General features: G+C 38.4%; 2 protein-coding genes across 2 annotated transcripts in view; one reads left to right on the top strand and one right to left on the bottom strand.

Annotated features, from left to right (window-relative positions):
- Positions 1-6413: 6413 nt before the first annotated feature.
- On the bottom strand, positions 6414-17019 carry FPGT (fucose-1-phosphate guanylyltransferase). The gene is made up of 4 exons (XM_058176432.1): positions 16872-17019; positions 15407-15574; positions 10280-10372; positions 6414-8731 (listed from the first exon to the last, which is right to left on the bottom strand). Exons 1-4 carry the CDS (start codon positions 16948-16950, stop codon positions 7287-7289), a joined length of 1785 nt encoding a protein of 594 aa, XP_058032415.1. The 5' UTR covers positions 16951-17019; the 3' UTR covers positions 6414-7286.
- Positions 17020-17186: 167 nt separating this feature from the next.
- The window catches only part of LRRIQ3 (leucine rich repeats and IQ motif containing 3), a 49467-nt gene continuing 44620 nt past the window's right edge, over positions 17187-22033 (top strand). Inside the window, exons 1-2 of the mRNA XM_058176431.1 lie at positions 17187-17550; positions 18169-18494. The gene's annotated coding sequence lies outside the window, so the exon portion shown is untranslated. The remainder of the gene's footprint in view (positions 17551-18168; positions 18495-22033) is intronic.

Here is a 22033-nt window from a genome sequence, read left to right on the forward strand (position 1 = left end):
ACACAAGGATTTAATCTTATAGGTTAGAATGCAGCTGAGAAGCCCTGAAGAATCAAAACACGGTAACTAAACCTGACAAAGAGCAGTAACTAAACTCAAACAAAGAAACCGACAGATCTATGTTACAATCTTAACTGAATTGTTCTGAAGCTAGGAGAGGGTAACCATATGAGCTCTGCAAAATTGGAAGCAAAAAAGAATACCATTCAGTTTACTAACTTAAAGAGTGCTATTGTGCAATTTATTAACTGCCGAGCTTTTCAAAGACCAAATGGAATATTTGAGTCTGAATCTTTTTTAGCCATCATACAAAAAGACATGCAACATCCTAAGATTTCAGGTAACAATGTGGCATTCACTGGCTTTCTTTTTTCTGAGCTTTTCTTCTGACTACCTATAAACTGAGGTTAGGGACTATTTTAGAAATTGCCATCACTTAAGCAGCATTGGATTTTTTGGCTGAAATATAAATACAATAATGCTGATTAACCTAAAATGATGATGATGATGATGATGATTATTATTATTATTATTGGCTGATGACTTCTATCAGTCTATCAGTGTCCTCACATACTGTATAACAGTATGGTATGCTGGTCTAACACCTGTGGACAGGAAGGTATTTCAGAGAGTGATCAATTTGGCACAATAAACCATCGGTTGCCCTCTAACACCACTAGATGACATCACCAGGTATCACTGTTTCAGCAGAGTAAGGAAGATACTTAAGATTAGCCAGTGTCTCTTTTCACTTCTACCATCGGGCAGAAGACATCGAAGCATAGCCAGCCAGACAAACAAGTTTAAAAACAGCTTCTACCCATGGGCTGTCAGACTCTTAAATACAATCACAATCACTCCACGCACCTATGGAAATGTAGGACTAGTCTTTTCCCCCAATTACTTGTATAGGGATTATTCTCTATACTATTTATGTTGTTTTGTATTTTCTGTTATGGATTACACCAGAGAGACTAAACCAATTTCATTGTATATATGATGTACAATGATAATAAAGGCTATACTATTCTATTATTTCATGGCTATCATTAATAAAACTTGGCATCAACAAAACTTAGCTATCATTAATAAAAACATGAATTGAGTAATATTTTAAAAGACTTCAATTAGAAGATTGAAAAATTCATAACTTTCTTTTAATTGCCTTAATCATTTGAATTACATTTATTATTAAATTGTGATTCCAGAGGCATGTTAAAATCTGTCACTTTATTTACTCCTATTTATATAATGTAACAAGGAGTCACAGGAATCTGATGTATTAATTCACAGTTACACAGGAGTCACAGTTATGATTCAGTTATGAAGTACACAAATTATGAACCTTGGTTTAGCCATAATTTTTAGCTTAATACATTTTGCAACATTGTCTCAAGAACAAAAAGGAACAAAAGCATGGAGAGCTATTTGTAATAAGACCATGTCCATCTGTGATGTAATGATGGATGAATGGCCAGGTTTGGGCATGTATCACTGAGATCTGACTGAGGGCAGCGACGTTGCCCTCTCAGAAATCTGCTTAAACAAGGTTTCAGATTTTGCATCAACTTCAACACGAGTGAGTGAAGTTACCTCTTTCCTCTCCCTGGTTCCGCTCATCCATATGCATCCATTTACATAATGTACATCCTATTATGCAAGAAGTGCAAGTCCTCACTCCTCCCACTTTTAATCTTAATTACAAAGCCAAACAATTAGGATAGAAATTGTAAAAAAAGGAAAAAAACATTATTTACAGGTGGTCCTCCACTTACAACAGTTCACTTAGTGACCATTCAAAGTTACAACGGGGCTGAAAAGTAACTTATGACCATTTTTTACACTTAGGACCATTGCAACATCCACATGGTCACGTGACTTATATTCGGGTGCTTGACAATGGATTCACATTTACGACAGTTGCAGTGTCCTGACGTCATGTGATCACCTTTTGTGACCTTCTGACAAGCAAAGTCCATGGGGAAACCAGATTCACTTAACAACAGTGTTACTAATTTAACAACGGCAGTGATTAACTTAACAAATGTGGCAAGGAAAGTCGTAAAATGGGACAAACTCACTTAACAAATGTTTCACTTAGCATCATAAATGTTGGGTTCAATTGTGGTCGTAGCTCGAGGACTACCTGTACGAAGCAAATAAAGTAGACTTCCACGAGAGACACACAGCATTCCCAAACATCATAACCCTCTCTGCCCCCCAGCCGACACTGTTACTGTTGGCCAGGCTGTCCTCACCCTAATCCCTGGTCTTTTTCTTCTCCCTTCATCCTTACTTTTTTCACTTTTATGCATAACTAGGAAAGCTCTACTAAGCTTAAGAGATGTATGGGGTTAATTTCATAAATAACAAATATCTCCAAAGTGGATTTGATGTTTTCTGAGAAGATTGCTTTTGCTTGCATCACTTCAGATTTAAGATTCTTGAGGGGCGATTTTATATTTTGAAAATGCTCTGTGCTTTGGATTCATGCCTGAAACTTTTGCACAGTAATGTTCTCAAATGTTCAGACTTTTAGCTCGATTTGAATTACAATTTATATGCTTCTCTGAAACCTGGTTAAATGAATCAATTGAAAATAGCAGCCTGAACATTCCAGGATTTCAAATTGAACGATCAGACAGAATTCCAGAAACATCTGGTAAAAAGAAAGGAGGAGGCTTATGCCTATATATTAATTCATCCTGGTGTCAAGATTTTAACATAATTTACAAGTTCTGTGACAACAATTTAGAGACTCTAATTATCAACTGCAAACCTTACTATTCGCCTCGTGAATTTTCCTCATTTCTTCTAATTGCTGTTTATGTCCCACCACAAGCCTGTGTAAACGAGGCATTACGAACTCTAGCTGACCAAATCATGGAGGCTGAAGCCAAACACCCTGATTCACTGGCCATTGTTTTGGGAGATCTAAACAAGGCAAACTTAAGGAAAGAACTACCAAAATACTTTCAGCATGTCAATTGTCCCACCAGAGGCAAGAATACTCTAGACCACTGCTACACAACACTAAAAGATGCCTATCGGTCTTTACCACGTGCAGCTGTAGGACACTCTGATCATTGCATGATTCACCTTGTACCTGCTTACAGGCAAAGACTTAAAGCCATAAAACCAATAATTAAATCAGTGAAAACCTGGACGGAGGAATCAGAATTAAAGCTACAGGCATGTTTTGACTGCACTGATTGGAATATTTTTAAAGATACCTCTGCAGACCTGGATGAACTCACAGATACTGTAACATCATATGTCAGCTTCTGTGAAGACCTATGTGTACCTACAAGGAACTTGCGAATACACAGTAATAACAAACCTTGGTTTACACCTAAACTTAAGCAGCTACGACATTCCAAAGAGGAAGCCTACAGAAAAGGTGATAAAATGCTGTACAATCAGGCCAGAAATGCACTAACAAGGGAGATAAGAGCAGCAAAAAGAAGCTACTCTGAAAAGCTAAAGAATCAATTTTCAGCAAATGAACCAGCAAACATGTGGAAAACTCTTAAAAATATCACCGGCTATGGCAAACCTCCTTCCCAGGCTGAAGGTAATCAACAACTGGCAGATGACCTGAATGAGTTTTACTGCAGGTTTGAAAGGAAACTACAGCCACCTATCTCCACAACCCCATCTCAGACACACCAACAACAGCCAAGCCTCCTACAACTGACCCCATTTCATTGGGTTCACAACCCCTAGTGATCACAGAAAAGGAAGTGCAGGACCTATTTCACAGACAAAAGCCAGGAAAAGCTCCAGGCCCAGACAAGATAACTCCTTCTTGCTTAAAAGTCTGTGCTGACCAATTGGCCCCCATCTTCACCCATATTTTCAATAAATCACTAGAGATGTGCTATGTTCCTTCTTGCTTCAAACGCTCTACCATCATCCCAGTGCCAAGAAGCCCACCATCAAGGAACTGAATGACTACAGACCAGTTGCTCTAACATCTGTAGTCATGAAAACCTTTGAAAGGCTAGTGCTTTCCTACCTGAAAACCATCACGAATCCGCTCTTAGACCCCTTGCAATTTGCATACCGAGCAAATAGATCAACAGATGATGCTGTTAATATGGCTCTGCACTACATCCTACAACATCTTGAGTCTCCAAAGACCTATGCAAGGGTCCTTTTTGTAGACTTTAGTTCAGCATTCAATACCATCATTCCAGACATTCTTCTAACTAAGCTAAACCAGCTACAGGTACCGGAACAGACTTGTAAGTGGATCACAAGCTTCCTAACAAACAGGAAGCAGCAGGTGAAGCTAAGCAAGATCACATCAAATACCTGTACAATTAGCACAGGGCCCCAAGGCTGTGTGCTCTCCCACTTCTTCTCTCTGTATACCAATGACTGCATCTCCAATGATCCATTTGTTAAGCTACTGAAGTTCGCAGATGACACAACAGTGATTGGTCTCATTCGAGACAATGACGAATCCGCATATAGACGAGAGGTCGAACGACTAGCCTTGTGGTGCAACCAAAACAATCTGGAACTGAACACACTCAAAACCGTAGAAATGGTGGTAGACTTTAGGAAAAACCCTTCCATACTTCCACCTCTCACAATACTTGACAACACAGTATCAACAGTAGAAACCTTCAAATTTCTGGGTTCTATCATATCGCAAGATCTCAAATGGACAGCTAACATCAAAACATCATTAAAAAAGGACAACAAAGAATGTTCTTTCTGCGCCAACTCAGAAAGCTCAAACTGCCCAAGGAGCTGCTGATCCAATTCTACAGAGGAATTATTGAGTCTGTCATTTGCACCTCTATAACTGTCTGGTTCAGTTCTGCAACCCAACAAGAAAAACACAGACTTCAGAGGATAATTAGAACTGCAGAAAAAATAATTGCTACCAACTTGCCTTCCATTGAGGACCTGTATACTGCACGAATCAAGAAGAGGGCCGTGAAAATATTTGCAGATCCCTCGCATCCTGGACATAAACTGTTTCAACTCCTACCCTCAAAACGACGCTATAGAGCACTGCACACCAGAACAACTAGACACAAGAACAGTTTTTCCCCCAAGGCCATCACTCTGCTAAACAAATAATTCCCTCAACACTGTCAGACTATTTACTGAATCTGCACTACTATTAATCGTTTCATAGTTCCCATCACCAATCTCTTTCCACTTATGACTGTATGACTATAACTTGTTGCTGGCAATCCTTATGATTTATATTGATATATTGATCATCAATTGTGTTGTAAATGTTGTACCTTGATGAACGTATCTTTTCTTTTATGTAACACTGAGAGCATATGCACCAAGACAAATTCCTTGTGTGTCCAATCACACTTGGCCAATAAATTCTATTCTATTCTATTCTATTCTATTTTTAGATTAGACTGTCCTCAGAATCTTATTTCCAAAAAAGGTTAAAAGAAGAAAACTGTAGATACATGTAAATATTGTAATTTTGTTTTAAAAAGCTATTAGTAGTTGAAAAGAATATATTCATTTTGTCAGAAGGATATCAAAGAACTTACAGAAAGAAACCTGCAGACTGGAGCATCGCAACATGCTGTATGTAGGGCTGACCTTGAATAGTATTCCATAATGCAGAATGTGGCTGTGCAGACACTTAATGGGACTGATTTTTTGGCACATGTAATGTCAGTCTGCAAGCTGCATTGGCTTCCAGTGTGCTTCTGGGTACAATTCCAAGTTGCTTTCAGGACCCTCATGACTTGGAACAAGGTTACTTATATAACTTTTCCCATTTTCTATCTTTCCAGATCTGACAGGAAGGACACGTTCTGAGCATCAGCCGATCTTTCGTGAGGTCTTGAAAACTTGGGTTTTTTTTGGTTTTATGCTTGAACCTGGAGTTCCAAATATGAAGTGCAGGCTGTCTCCTGGTTATGTTGATAGTGGGTTTTTTTGATTCCCAGATGTTTTTTTTTTTTTAATTATATTGAAATGTGTTTTACCTATTTAATTGTAAGCCACCCAGTACATATGTGAGATAGGCAGGTATATAAATTGACTAATACATTTTAAATTCACCTTTTTATTATTTTGACATGATCATTATACAAAAATGGGTTAAAGTCAGGGGTGGGCTTCAAAAATTTTAACAAGGGGTTCTGTGCCCAGTTGCTGGTGGGCATTGCCATGGTGGGCTTGGCCTAGTCGGCCTCCTGCACCACGGGAGGGGAGGAGCATTTTTGCCCTCCCCAGGCTCCGGAGGCTTTCCTCAAGCCTCTGGGAGGGCAAAAACGGCCTCCCCAGGCTCCGGAGGCCCTCTGGAAGCTGGAAACAGGCCTGTTTCCGGCCTTCCCAAACTTCTGGTAGGCCCATCTTTTGCCCTCCCCAAGCCTCCATGTGCACCCTGTACTTCCCTTCATCCAAAAGGGGCCACGTGGGGACTTCTGGGAAGGGTGGGGCGGGCGGGGCCAGCCAGGAGTGGGATTTGGGGTTTCTCCAAACTGCACAGAATCTTAGTTAGAGATTCTCCCAAACCCCTGCAAACCCCCAGCAGCCCACCCCGGTTAAAGCTGCATATTTTAGATTTAACTTGTTTGGAGAAAGCAGCCAATAATTATGTGGCAATGATAATGTCAGGATATGCCTAGAAATATTAATAATCTTTATGTAGCCTGGGTATTTTATTTATAACTATACTGAAACTATAATTGATCAAATTATGACAATTGTCTCAGTACCAGTCATATTTAGAATGAAACAGTTAAACCAAATCTTGATTACCTAATTTTCACTTTATTTTGCTTCATTTAACTCTAGCCTTGTAAACTGATGTCAGATTTACACATGAAACACAGAATAGTGTTATGAATATACATTTAAGAAATAACAACTTTATTGCTTATTTGTAATGAACAACCCTGAAAAATAAGAATGGTCAGAAATAACTTTTTCTATGTAAAAACTTTTAAGTAGTTTTCAATCAAATTCCTAATTAATAACTTGTATTTCCCACTTGAATTAATAAAAACCCTGAAAACGTAATAATATGAAGCGAAGAAAATTTCCTCCTTTGTGTTTTTATAGATTTGAAATATTTCATTAATGTTTTCATCAAAAGAATAGTTTATCTGCATTTTTTGCATTATTAATGTTATGCTACAATAACAGTCTTAATGCAGTTTCATTATTTCTACTTCAATGAAACACAAAAATATGCATAGTGCTTGCTTCTGGGGTTTGGAAACCTTGAAAGCAATTAGCCCTCATTGAATTAAAATATGGGAGAAAGTACCATTTTTCAGCCACTTCTATATAACTGATTTCTCTTTCAGTTTCTGCAGATTGATTTCTTCATAAAGTTGCTGCCGGAATTTCAGCATGTCTTCAACATCTTTGTAGCAAAGCATTTGTTCAATAGACAACAGCTTAAAACTATCTAACTTAAATGGGGACTTATTTTGTACCGAGTTTAAAATCCCTAACGACACTTTTACTGAATCACTTAAATGGGAGCATACAGGGAAGATCTGAACTGTCCACAAACTCAAATATGTTTTGTCCCCCGAAAAGAGCTCATCTGAAATTCGCAAGCCCCAAAGCTCTAAGCATTGTTTAAGACTAATGCCAAAAAGACTTAGCAGATGTATATCTGCAAGATTTGCCACATTCTGTTTCAAGTTATCTTCTATGCCCAACACCATGCTCACATACCTCAATTCTCCATCAATTCTTACGCTCAGGGTTGTCATAAAAGTATTTGGGGGTATATCTGCTTTTGTGTCAATGGAACAACCACTGATGATACTGTTTGTTCCTACTGAAATCTTGGAACCCAATCTAGAATATTCAATTAGTGAACCAGGTGCAACAAAACACTTTGAACTAAGCATACTGTGAATGATACAAGCTGATTTATCCAAGTCTTCTGCCTTGTTTGAACAGATGCTAAAAACATTTGGCAGCAGACCCAACTCCAATTTCATTTTTCTATCAGAAGTGTAATGAAACAAACACTCACGAGTAGTTCCAATATGGTAGAATTTGGAATTGTTTAGGAGTATAACATTGAGAGGCAAATCTTTTAGTATATTAAATACCTTCTCCCTTATTTCTATTAGACCTGATTCTTTCGTGACATTTTCAATCTTTTTTGCATAATCTTTTGTTGCTCCAGACCCTAATGCCTGCAGAAAATCACCATAGGCATCTATTTCATCGCAAAGTTTGCCTATCTGTTTATAAAATGTTAGCAGAAGTTTTGCAGTGGTGTGATCAATGTAAAATAAGCTATCTGTATATACAAACTCAGATTCCATAAGTGAATCTCCCAGTTCTCCAGTAGGTGATGTTTGATAATCACTCCTTTTATGCACTGCTCCAGACTGATACATTTTTTCAATGCTAGGCTTATGCAGAAAAAGATGACAAGATCTGTACTCAAGTTCTTTTTCTATCAGGTGTAATGGAGGCTCCAATACAAAAACTCCATGAGTTGTACCAATGCTCAAACTGGAAGGATGAGCTAATGCAGTAAATCCAGGCTGATTAAACCTTAGGAGTTCTGTCGCATCAATATTGTAAAATTCAATATCATCTGCACATGTAATCAAAACACCTGGATTCATACAAGCAGGAAAATCAATGTACATGGCTAATTTCAAATCAAGCATTTGGTAAATTGGATCCCCACAAGGCAAAGCTGTGAAAATTTTTCCCAGGGCACTGGCGTTCGGTAAACGTTGACTATAACCACCTTTATAAAAACAGGAAAAAAAATGAAGAATATTTACTATAAATAAAGCATGCCTATATTCATATTCATATGCATCGAGATTCTAAAGAATTTTACTTGAGGTTGATTCTTTAATATCTTGTGTAAATATTTTAATATGATGTATGAAAAAGATAGGGGAAAAAACATACTTACTAGTAACTTCCCCTGATAACCCTTAGAATATTCAGAATATCTGAAACTTAGGATGTAGTGGATTTTAGATACAAATATTACAAAGGCTAAGAACAGGTTGCATTGTTTTTAAAAGTTGTAAATATTTACAAAACTAGTAAAAGTTTACATTCAAATTCTGATAGCTGTCCTCAACTGTTCTGAAATGATGAGATTCTTAATTATTGCTTAGTTTGATACAAGTGCTACTTTTAGATGCTGCATAAAGAACAAATAGTAGAATACTGCATACTTTAAGATAGTAATTGCTTCAATTGTTTCTTAAAATTATACAGTATATATAGGATTAGTCCAGTGCTGTGCAAATGCTCTTCTATTCATGAATGGACTTCCTTCCCGCCACCACCTTTTTTTTCCTCTGCAAATTCTTACAGGAGTAATCAAGGGTGAAATGTAAAATTTGTTACTACCGGTTCTGTGAGTGTGGCTTAGTGATGGGAGTAATGTGACTGGATAGGCGTGGCCAACTTTTTTTTTTAACTTTTAAAAGCATTATTTTCTACAACCTCTTCTGCCGAACAGGTTGTAAAAAATGCTTTTAAAAGCCTCTGATGATCAGGCAACTCAGCTGGGATTGCCAGAGGAGCCTTTTAAAAGCATTTTTTCTACAACCTCTTCGCACAAAAACCTGGATGGCTTTGTTGTGCATGAACTGTAGTTGTAGAACCTTTTTAAACGATACTTCACATAGACTGCCAAATGTACAACCAGCATGAAGGCAGACTCTTCATATAGGTTACAGCTAACTGGTGCTGCACCCTGTATTTCCATTATGAAAACTCTGGAAGAACCCTCAACTTGTACAATTCACCTATTTGCTATAAACCTTCATTTAAAAAGGCTGTGATCCTATATTCAGCACTTACATTGTGTGGAGCAAGTTACAGATTGTTTGTCTCCTTCTACTTCCAAACATTAATATAAGAAACCAAAGAATCAGTGATTCATCATATTCTAATGCACAGGGACACTGAGATGATTGCTTTCTAATGACTTGTAAAATAATTCTGAAAAAAATCACAAAGGATTTCCAAATTCAACATTATATACCAATGTCATACTTTATTCTTTCAAGTTTTTTGTAAATTATAAATAACTGAATTTTTGTGGGTCATTAATACTATTATTTGTTCTACAATCCTTCCTTTCTCTAAGGAGTTTTGAACAGAATTTTAAACACATTTTCAGGTTATAATTTAACCTAAATATGCTTATCTGACTTTGAGTATAATTTTGTAGTGGAAAGAAACCCAATTTATCTTCACTACTCTCTTCAGGGAAAAAACAAACAGACGTGTACCCTACAAGTAAGATAAGTTGACGGATAAAAATTACCAGAATGAATTAATATGATAGTGAGGGTATCCCATTTATCTCCATAATGCTCTTCTAAGCACCGAAGGGCATGAAGTGTTGATCCACCATTTCCTACAAAACATTTCAACACATATTTAAATTTAGGAATAACAAGAATTAACAGGATTAGTTTGCAACCAACTGATAACATCTATCTTTTGAAAGTCATGTTACTTCAAAACACACACCACCACAAAATTTTAAGTGAACTTGGATCAGTCATCATTTTTACAGTGGTCATGGAAAAGGTGATTGGAAACTCTCAACTGTAATCTCTGTAACTCTAACATCAAACAACAGCCCTGGAAATGTTACCTATTTGCCAAATCAGTCAAACAAAATGAAAAACTATTTTCTCAAGAATAAATCTGTTTTATGAGAAGTACTCTCTTCTGTTTAGATCCTACTGTAAAATGTTTAAAACATTTTAAAAGTTTGGATTGAAAATTATAAAATGGAAATATTTTATATATTTATATTTAATTATATATATATATATATATGTAGGTCTTTGGTTAATTGGGTTTTCTCCCACGTAAAATTGGAAGTTTCTTGGCGACGTTTCGACGAAGTCTCATTCGTCATCTTCAGGCTGGTGTTTACAGCTTCGTGCTTCTAGGAGCAATGTGTGATTGCAGCTGTTCCTTGTTTTAACTGCTAGTGGGGGTTTGAACTGATTGGTTGGGAGCTTGGCTGTGTTCTGATTGGGTGGAGGTGTGTTCTGATTAGTTGGATGTTTGGCTGTGCTCTGATTGGACGGTGGGGTTGGCTGTGCTCTGATTGGATGGGGGTGTGTTCTATTTGGGTGGGGGGGGGCTTGGTTGTGCTCAGGTTAGTCAGACACTTCCAATTTTACGTGGGAGACAACCCGAATAACCAAAGACCTACATACAAACACCCGTGAAAACCTCAGAAAACATATATATATGTGGGAGCTTCCAAGCTCCCACCCAATCAGTTCAAACCCCCACTAGCAGTTAAAAAGGAAGAAACAGCTGCAATCACACATTGCTCCCAGAAGCACGAAGCTGAAGCCTGAAGATGACGAATGAGACTTCGTCGAAACGTCGCCAAGACACTTCCAATTTTACGTGGGAGAAAACCCGAATAACCAAAGACCTACATACAAACACCCGCGAAAACCTCAGAAAACAAATATTGCACCTCTACGGGGAGGAAATCCACCATCTGACCAGGACCTATGAAAAACTAGAAGTCCAAAGAGCTTCCATTTTATGTGACCTTGCATTCCTACGAAACTGCCGAGATCAAAATTTAATCCCCAAATGCTTCCAATTGAAATTCCACTCCAACTCTGCAGCCACCAAACGCATCCTAAAAAGAACAGAATTGGCCCTAATTAGAAATGAACTTCACACAAAAAGATTCCTCCTAGATCAAATCAACAAAGATCTCCTCACACTTCACCTCAAACTCAGCAACAAGATGCACCCTGCACTTTGGGACAAATCCAAACAACTTGCCGTCTGGGGAGCCGAAACACAGACCACCCTCAAGACGGGCACACACACCAACAAACTCCCAAGACTACAAGAACGCCAGAAAACAAACCCCTCCACCCTCACAGCAACACATGAAACAAACAGTGCATAACATCTCAGATAGGATCCCCACCAAAGCTGAAACCGATGTCCTTTCCAAAGGATTCAACTTTGCAGTCACTCCCAAATACATCCCCACTGAGACCATTATATGCGGAGTTGAAACCAGCCTGACCAAAATCAACCCCGATGACGCTAACAAAATCAGACTCAAATCACCAACATCCTCTGCAGCAGCAAGCCACCCAAAAGCAACTTACCCAAAGAGGAACAGACAGCACTACTTAACCTGAAAAAGATACCAGCATAATAATCCTACCAGCAGACAAGGGCAACGCCACGGTGGTTATGAACACATCTGACTACCAAACCAAATTAACCAACCTACTCCAAGACCCTGCATACAAGCCCCTAAAACAGACCCCACCACCTACCTAGAAAAACCACTAGATCCAAAATAAAAGCCTCCCCATCAGCGAAGAAATCCAACAAAGAATCATTCCCAGAGAAATCATCCAGATGCCCTAAGCTCTACGGCCTCCCAAGATACACAAAGAAGGAACCCCACTCAGACCCATAGTCAGCTCCATAGGCTCACCTCTACAAAACCTAGCCAAATTTCTCGCCAAACAACTACAGCCCTATGCAGAATCCATCGCCTCACACGTAAAAAACTCATTCCAGTTCATAGAGATCATAAAGAAACAAAACTTACAGCCCAGCGACCTACTCGTGAGCTTTGATGTCATATTCCTCTTCACCCAAGTGCCAATCAAAGAAGCCTTGACAGCTATCCAAAACAAATATAACCCCCCCAAGCACATCCTAGATCTGACCAACCACTGCCTATCCAACACATACTTCATCTATAATGGACAAAAATACAAACAAATAGAAGGCGCACCCATGGGATCACCCCTCTCACCTGTCATTGCCAACCTCTACATGGAACACTTTGAAACCCAAGCACTAGAAAAATCTGATCACAAACCCAAACTCTGGCTCAGATACGTAGACGACACCTTCATAATCTGGCCACACGGGAAAGAAAAACTTGAAAACTTCCTCACACACCTCAATAGCCTACACCCCAAAATACAGTTCACCATGGAAACAGAAGTTAACAACCAACTTCCCTTCCTAGATGTCTTAGTCTACAAGAAACCCAATGGCTCCCTAGGACACACCATCTACCAGAAGAAAACACACACAAACCGCTATCTGCATGCACTCTCACACCACCACCCAGCACAGATCAACTCCGTAGCCAAGACACTCATCTCTAGAACAAAATGCTTAGCTGACGAACAACACCTAAAACCGAACTACACACTCTCACAAACGTACTAACATCCAATGGATTCCAGAGAAATAAGATTACCAAACTAATCCAAAAAGAACCCCCCACTAAAACCCAAGACAGAGAGCAAGAAAATGGCACAGCCCTCCTCCCATATATAAAAGGCACCACAGACAGAATCAGCAAGATCCTCCACAAACATAACATCAAGACAGCATTCTGCACAAACCAAAAATATCCACCATCCTAAGAAACCCCAAAGACAAAATTGAGTTAGAAAATCAAGGAGTATATGAAATCCCATGCACCGCCTGCCCCACCACATACATTGGACAAACCAACAGAAGAATAAGTGCACGATTGAAGAACACAAGAACTCATTCAAAAAGAGGAACTAACTTCTTCCTGGTCCAACACTTTAAAGTCACAGGACACGATATTGACTTTAAAAAGACCAGAACTATCGCCAAAACTGAACACTTTAACAACAGAATAATCAGAGAAGCCATCGAGATAGAAAAACGCCCACACAGCATGAACAAACGAGATGATACCTCCGCCTACTAGCTATTTGAAACCTGCCCTTATTGACAAACGTGTCCCTAACACGAGGAATGACACCAGACCCACACTCACGAGGTCCACACAGGATGTCACCACCACACATCCACCCAGAAAGCACACCCAAACCCACACTGATCAGGAAGCACGACCAAGGACCAGAAGCCAGACCGCAGCTGCAACATTAGCCATTTCAAACCCCTCCAATCCATACATGCAGCAGACTGACACCCACTACGAAGATGTAGCACGACCACGAACACGAAGCCAAACAGCAGCAGTGCAGCTCACCAGCTCAAATCCCCCTGCAACTCAGACTAATTTGAGCACAACCAAGCCCCCACCCAAACAGGACACACCCCAGCCAATCAGAGCACAAAAACCCCATCCAATCAGAGCACAGCCAAGCTCCCACCCAATCAGTTCAAACCCCACTAGCAGTTAAAAGGAAGAAACAGCTGCAATCACACATTGCTCCCAGAAGCACGAAGCTGAAGCCTGAAGATGACGAATGAGACTTCATCGAAACGTCCCCAAGACACTTCCAATTTTATGCGGGAGAAAACCCCAATAACCAAAGACCTACATATATATATATATATATATATATATATATATATATATATATATATATATATATATATATATATATATATATATATATATATATATATATATGTTTTCTGAGGTTTTCACGGGTGTTTGTATATAGGTCTTTGGTTGTTCGGGTTTTCTCCCGTGTAAAATTGGAAGTGTCTTGGCGACGTTTCATATATATATATATGAGAGAGAGAGAGAGAGAGAGAGAGAGAGAGAGAGAGAGAGAGAGAGAGTAATATGCAACACAAATGATGGAGCTGATCTCAAATATCTATTTCATGTCCAGATCTCTATTTTTTCCCTAGAATGCTTTTAAGGGAAAAAAGTTTTCATAAACTGAGACACTGTAAAATTTAATACAAATACTACCTAAACTAGAAAAATCCTTAAAAGTCTATTCAATTGACATGTTGTCCAAAAGAACATCCAGCTCATTAATGGCAATGGAATTTCACATTTGAATCAAAAGAAGCATAATAATAGTATTTGAACATATTTCAGAAAGTTTAATTAATATAATTTGGCTTCTAATGACATTCTGGAAATCTTTCAGTAAAAGATACAGCTGTCATAATATGCACCAGAAGGAGAATCTTTTTATCTGTCTGAAAATTAATCAAATAGTACTGAACATTTAACCACAAACTGTCTCAGTTTCTGCTCACCAGATGATTGAAAAGTTAAACTTAACAAACTTGAGGCAGAAGCCAGCTAATGTATTTTTAAATTCCATGGATCTTAATGACAGAAAACAGAAGTACTTAATTTAGTTTGAATGATGACAGCCTTTCCAATCCTACTGTTTCCCACATGCAGAAGTTCAGCACAGTCATGATGGTGAAAGAGCATCATGAATGGATATCTGTAGCAAACTGAGATTACATTATGACCTCACAGTGCAAATTCTGCTCTTTCAGATTTCTATTCCAATTTCTGGCATAAGCTCCATCGCTTATTCTGCTCATCCTTCCTACAAATGCTCAGGCCCCATCTCTGGAAGGACTGTATTATGTTTTGAACGTATGTATGGATATATATGTTTTATTTTGCTAATATTAACTTTCTCTGAATTGCAGAACCTACCAATTTTTGGTCCAGGAGGATCAGCAAAAACATGATAATTCACTCCCAGGGGCAATTCTTTTCTTTTCAGCTTTTCTGATAATTGTTTTTGATAAGCTATTTCTTGCTTTTTATCAACTGCTGTTATTACAACAACATCCCAAAACTCTCCAGTCTGCACAGTTTTACCTATTGGAAAAAGGAAATGTCATTACAAGGGCTATGATTACCAAAATGATTTCAAATGTTCTTACCCCAAACAAGACTCAAAATCCTTGAATTGGGATTCCTACTCCTCACTCCCAATTGGCTGCAAGTGATATTCCTCCAACACCACCATAACATACCTACAACTTACTTACACTGCAGTTAGCTACTAAAGTTCAACCATTTTCTTCTTCCTTGGGTTCAGGTTCACCTGATTCAATGTATAGTTGTCTATTAAAGCTTTCCTTCTTGCTGCCTAAAGTGCCAAAAGATGTGCATGTATTGAAAATGATTTGGAAAAGGTACTTTGGAATTTGTGTGGGAACATGAATGCAGCACTTCTTTAATGATTAAATAATTAAAGTAGCTGTATCTTTTCTGTGGCTCTCTTTTCTGCACTCTTTTGCAAAATTGCTTTTACTGGACATAAAAAAGTCCATGTTACATGAGCCTGCAAAAGTGCTTAGCCATTCAAAAAGAGGTGCTTTATATGCATTCCAACATATTGAAAAATGTGCCTTTAAATGCTTTTCCAATGCTGTACAAACCTTATGCTTGGGGAGCAAGGAAAGGGTATGACAATTTTCAGAAGTAAATGTGGTTGGAAGAAAAACAGTGATGGAACACAACAGAAATATCTGGTGTTCACTGGAATATTCCGTTCCCAAATCTGTTGAGTTTTGCAAGTCCCCTACTTCGCACAGAACTAAAATGCTTTCATTGCATGTACAAAATTTCCAGTCTATTGGAAATAGATATTGGTGAGATATGCTTAGCGTTATCAAGATGAGAACACTGTATTTTCTATAGCGAATGACAACTGATGTGCTCATTCCTTTACAAAGAGCCAATATATGAAGGGAACTATAAAATCTTACATCAATATAAAGAAAGAGAAGTGTTGAATTCATTTATTTACAAAGCCTCATCTGAAACAGAAGCAGGTTCCTAATATCACACTAAATTCTAATGCAGGGCTTAGCACGTTGAGCTAACCTAGCCAACAGCACTTTATCCAAGCATGGTTCAGTAAACTATGGTTTATTGCAAATCCATAGTCTGTAAAGCTCTGTGATAGAAAGGGCCAAGATGCAGAAATTTAAACACCCTCCACCCGCATTTCCCCCCCACTGAAATAATGGAGGTGGGAGCTGGTTTCTGCACCAGGAATTACGCGAAGTCCCTTATTCCCACAACCGCCCACCCGGCTAGCCATTCAAAGAAGGTTCTGCCGAGGCCCGAAAGCAAAACAGCCCGTGCTGCAGCCCTAAGCAGCCACCTCTCAACCCGGCGAACTTCTCCAGCCGTTTCCGCGTCGCTCGGCGCCGCCGGGCCTCAGCCTCTCCCGCCAGCGGCATCCCGTGGTCTGACGCCGCTTCGCCCTCTCTCGCTTCCGCCCCGAGGCCAACGATGCCGCCGCCTCTTCCTTAACGGGGCCGGGCTTGGTCGAGTAGGCCTCGGTGTCGCGTCGGAACAAGCCGGTTGCTTGGCAACCGGCAGGCCGCGTCTCTTGAATCTGGGGTCCGCTTTCTGTCCCGGGAAGACAGGCGACGGGGCCCTGCTTGGGATGGGGAGGGAGTCGGTGAGTGAGGAGCAGAAGGAAAAAAACGCTGAAAGGAGGGAAGGGAAGAGAGAACCCGAGGTTGAGATTCCCAGCTGGATGAGTTGCGTGTCCGGAGTTGATCACCTTTGCGGCTTCTGACCTGCAGAGCTTGGGAAGAACCAAGAGGGAGAAGAAAGCTTTTAACCCTGGAATCTGACTCTCTCTGTGTAAATCTAAATATCTTTTATTAAGAGAGTAGCTTGTAAAGGAAATGAGGGCTGCTTCTTTTTGGAGGTGATCTTTCCCAGATAAGAATCTGGTCATTAAGGAGCGATTCCTCCAAGGCTCATTGTATCCAGCGAGCTACCTTGCCCTGAGAAAGTTGGGGTAGGAGCAAAAATTACTCTTCAGAATGGTAACTTGGCCTTTTTTCCAGGCTCTTCTAATACCTTTGTTTGGGGAGGGGGGTTAGAATAGAATAGAATTTTTTTATTGGCCAAGTGTGATTAGACACACAAGGAATTTGTCTTGGTGCATATGCTGTCAGTGTACATAAAAGAAAATATATGTTCATCAAGAATCATAAGGTACAACACTTAATGATAGTCATAGGTTACAAATAAGCAATCAAAACAATATCAATATAAATGATAAGGATACAAGCAACAAAGTTACAGTCATACAGTCATAAGCAGAAGGAGGTGGGTGGTGGAAACAATGAGAAGATTAATAGTAGTACAGATTTAGTAAATAGCTTGACAGTGTTGAGAGAATTATTTGTTTAGCAGAGTGATGGCATTAGGAAAAAAACTGTTCTTGTGTCTAGTTGTTCTGGTGTGCAGTGCTCTATAGCGTTTTGAGGGTAGGAGTTGAAAGAGTTTATGTGCAGGATGTGATGGGTCTAAATATTTTCACAGCTCTCTTTTTGACTCGTGCAGTATACAGGTCCTCAATGGAAGGCAGGTTGGTAGCAATTGTTTTTTTTGCTGTTATAATTATCCTCTGAAGTTGGTGTCTGTTTGTTGGGTTGCAGAAACCAGACAGTTATAGAGGTGCAGATGACAGACTCAATAATTCCTTTGTAGAACTGTTATCAACAGCTCCTTGAACAGTTTGAGCTTTCTCGGTTGGCGCAGAAAGAACATTCTTTGTTGTGCTTTTTTGATGATATTTTTGATGGGCATACTGGGCATAATCTTGCTTCCATTGCGCATGGTAAGCTCAGTTCAATTTTGAGGTATGCCCACTGTGGGATTCGTTGTCTAGTTTTGAAATGATTACGAGCCAAAACCTACAAAAGAAAACAATGGTAATTTTATTTACCACTTTGCAAAGAGGGTTCATCAAATGCACACACAGGTATAGTGGACACATTTAAGCCATATTTAAGCCACTTTCTTTATATTCTCTATCCCAGGTTTGTCTCCCATGTTTTCCTCATTGGCTCAGTACTTAGGCTGTCACACTCTATCTGAGGTGCCTAAAACAATACAATAAAATACATTTCCCCCTGTCCCTTATTTACAATTTATCTCTAATAACTATTAGTTTCTGGGAGTTGTCTCTATTTGCCAACAAATTCTAGCTAAAACCAGTTCTGAACATACCACGGGGCCTCTCATTCCTCAGTCCTATGTGCAGTTTTAAGGTCAAGCAACATTTATGAGATTAGACAATACACTGTATTCTTTTCAAAGGTTAGTATGTCCTGCTACAATTTCTGTAAAAACAATAAACTCCTTTCCCACACCACCACCATGAAAAAGGAATAGATTTTTCTTTAAAAAGTGCATTTCTAGGACCCCAAGGGGCTTCTCCCCCACATAAGGATTAGTGAAATCAAAATCACTGTATTTGCCAGTTTTTCTGAAATCTCATCAAACGATCTTGAGAAACTAGGAGCAGTGAATGTGTCAATTTTAATATTTAATATGGTCAATATTTATAGATATAACCATTAAAAACAAAAGTTGTTTGGAGGGCTGTTTATAATTTTTAAAAGCTGGAAGGGATTCTTAGAGGGAAAAAATTAAGACGCCTTATCCCAAATCATGAACTAATTACACAGACTGAATTAACTTAGTAAAAGTGTAAATGGGTAATATCTGAGAAGTACAGCTAAAAAGGAGGATTTGTGTACAAATAAAGGCACCAGAACTTGTCCATTTGTTCTGCTATCAAGATCTTGTAGCCTACTCCTACTTTTCACATGCACCAGAATATAAATCCAGTTAATTTAACTGGTTTATGCCTATGGAGATTCTCAATCATCCTGGTCATGGTTGTTCCAGAGGGTTTTTTTTTCTTCCAAAAAGCAACTGGAATTTCTTCATTTTTTCCTTCGAAAACATTTTACTTCTTATCCAAGAAGTTTCTGAAGAGCTTCAGAAACATCTTTGATGAGAAGCAAAAGCAAAAGCAAAAAAAAAATCAAGAAAGTACAGCCACCTTTTGGGAAAAAGAAAACCCAACAACTTTGGGTTTACTATTGATAAGGCTACTGTATCTGGGCAACCAAAACCCAGATGTCTGCTAATGGAAAGCAAATACTGTAGATACTAAAAGTTTTCTTTGCTGCTATCTAGTTGTTGTCTATATGAGCATAAGGTTCACGAGATAGAGCAGAAGAAAATTCCACAAGTTCAAGAAAAATGCAGTATTGCTCATATTGTACTGAGGAGACAGCTGCACAAAAGCATTAATATGTGGAAGTGTACCAGTTCCCTTAAAGGTTCACAGGTTGTTGGTATATACTTCACACAAAAAAACAAAACTAGTTTAATCCTAGGATTGTATAGGGAAATAAAACACTTGCTGAATTCTGGATAACTGTGCCAATGCTTTTCAGAGTTGAAAGGAGTGATTGTGTAAAAAAAAAATCTTTCTTGATAGATTTAAGATTTGAATAGCTTATATTATTTTTATGTTTGATCATAGAAATAGGTAATATAATATGTTTGTGGACAGTCCTGATAATGCAAAACAAAATAGCTTGCTTCTTTCTCGGAAACTAATACCTTCTTAGGAGAATGACCCAGATGGGCCTCAGTTCCTATAATCATTGGGTTAAAAACAACCAAATATTATCTTGTCCTTCTGTTAGCAGTATTACATTTTCTGAGCTTCCACCCAAATTAATAACAGTCTACAAATGTATTTATTTATTATTTATTTATTTAAATTCACAAAAAATAGTATTTGCAATGTTTGTGGCTTGAGGTAAAAAGTTTATTCATTTGTCATTGTCATTTGAAACCTCTTATTTAAGCCACTTACTACTTTATCAGTAAAATATCCACCGACATAATCTTTTTCCAGCAAAACAAGTTTTTATACTCTTCTCTGAAGAGCCAAAGAAAGATGACCAAGAAATAATTCTGCCTAGGCTTCTTGTTCTTCAAATGGAGTAATCTATTATATACTTACATTAATTTTAACACTAGGATTGCAAAGCAAAGATAACAGTTCATTTCAGTTGAATAAACTGTACGGTTCTATTTGTCTCTAGTGGTGGATCTCAGTTGTAATTTTGACTAGATAATACAGTCTCAGTAGCATTAAGGAAAAATTCTTGATGTAAGATTATTGATATGTGAAAATTTTATTTCCTATACCATGGCCCATTTTAAGATTCATGACAGATACTTTTACCCTCTTTTTAATTTTAAGAGCTCATGCCTAGTCTCCCAGAGATTATAAGGGTGCAAAGTGCAAATGAAAGAAAATGAAGCAGTGGTGCCCTTTGATGTGGTTTTACCGTGTACAAATCTTGCAATAAAAGAAGTCTTAACAATAAGGCAGAATTCTCTTTAAGGAACTGTCTGAAACTAGTCTTGGTCATAACAAAATGTCTGTTTTATGTGCCCCTTAAAATAATGTTGTATATGGGGGAAACTGAGTGGTTGCCTTGCCTTTAAATATATAAATATATTTTTGAAGTGTTGTTAATTCTGTAAATATCAAATTGATATCTCTTTAGACTATGACTAAGCACATTGACATGAGGTGAATGATTCCATAAAAATTAAAGTACAGTCTCATTTAATTTTATAACTTACTCAGTTAAGACTATATAAATTACTTCCGTAGTGATCTCCAGTGACCTAAGTGAGATTTTAATTTTGCAAAGTTAGAAAGTATTACATTTTAAAACATTCTTTAGCAATTGTGCAAGATTGATTGCTGCATTGAAACTACAGTATAGGACTAGAATAGACTTTAAGGCCAAAAGAGTATTCTCCATACAACTTTCATATGGTTCTTTCCAATAAACTTGTTCACTTATAGAAATGCACTTTTTATAGAAAAGCTGTTAATAGCTATTGAGAGAACAGAAGAGGAAAGGCCCTTAGATTTAATATGCATAATTTCATCCCTAATCTAACTCTGTTTAACCAGCCATCGTTGTTTTGAGAAACCTCATTTAAAATCATGTTACAGCTCTATTCACTATAATTTCTCTGCATGAAACCAATAGATTTTACCTTGCACAAAATCCTCATTTGAAATCTGCTACAGCTGAGTAATTCAGGCATGTTGCTAGCCCATTTCACAATTGTTTCCATTCTTCCATCAGTTCCCTAGAATACATGCAGTTATGTAGTTGGGAACAAATAGGTGCTAAGCCAATCCTTAACTGATGTGTGAAGGCTGTGAATTCCAGATGGGGTAAAACAAGGCTAGATTAAGGTAAAGGTTCCCCTCGCACATATGTGCTAGTTGTTTCCAACTCTAGGGGGCAGTGCTCATCTCAGTTTCAAAGCCGAAGAGCCAGTGCTGTCCGAAGACATCTCTGTGGTCATATGGCTAGCATGACTAAACACCAAAGGCATACAGAACGCTGTTACCTTCCCACCAAAGGTGGTCCCTATTTTTCTACTTGTATTTTTTACATGCTT

The sequence above is a fragment of the Ahaetulla prasina genome, chromosome 3 (genome assembly GCF_028640845.1).
Source record: "Ahaetulla prasina isolate Xishuangbanna chromosome 3, ASM2864084v1, whole genome shotgun sequence".
Taxonomy (NCBI): domain Eukaryota; kingdom Metazoa; phylum Chordata; class Lepidosauria; order Squamata; family Colubridae; genus Ahaetulla; species Ahaetulla prasina.

Excerpts from the sequence above, each read along its gene's own strand:
- FPGT (XM_058176432.1), bottom strand. The coding sequence starts at position 16,950 with ATGCCGCTGGCGGGAGAGGCTGAGGCCCGGCGGCGCCGAGCGACGCGG. Across the intron at positions 15,575-16,871 it reads GAAGTTCGCCGGGTTGAGAG|GTAAAACTGTGCAGACTGGA; the intron begins GTGGCTGCTTAG and ends TTTTTCCAATAG. Across the intron at positions 8,732-10,279 it reads TATCATATTAATTCATTCTG|GTGGTTATAGTCAACGTTTA; the intron begins GTAATTTTTATC and ends GTTTTTATAAAG.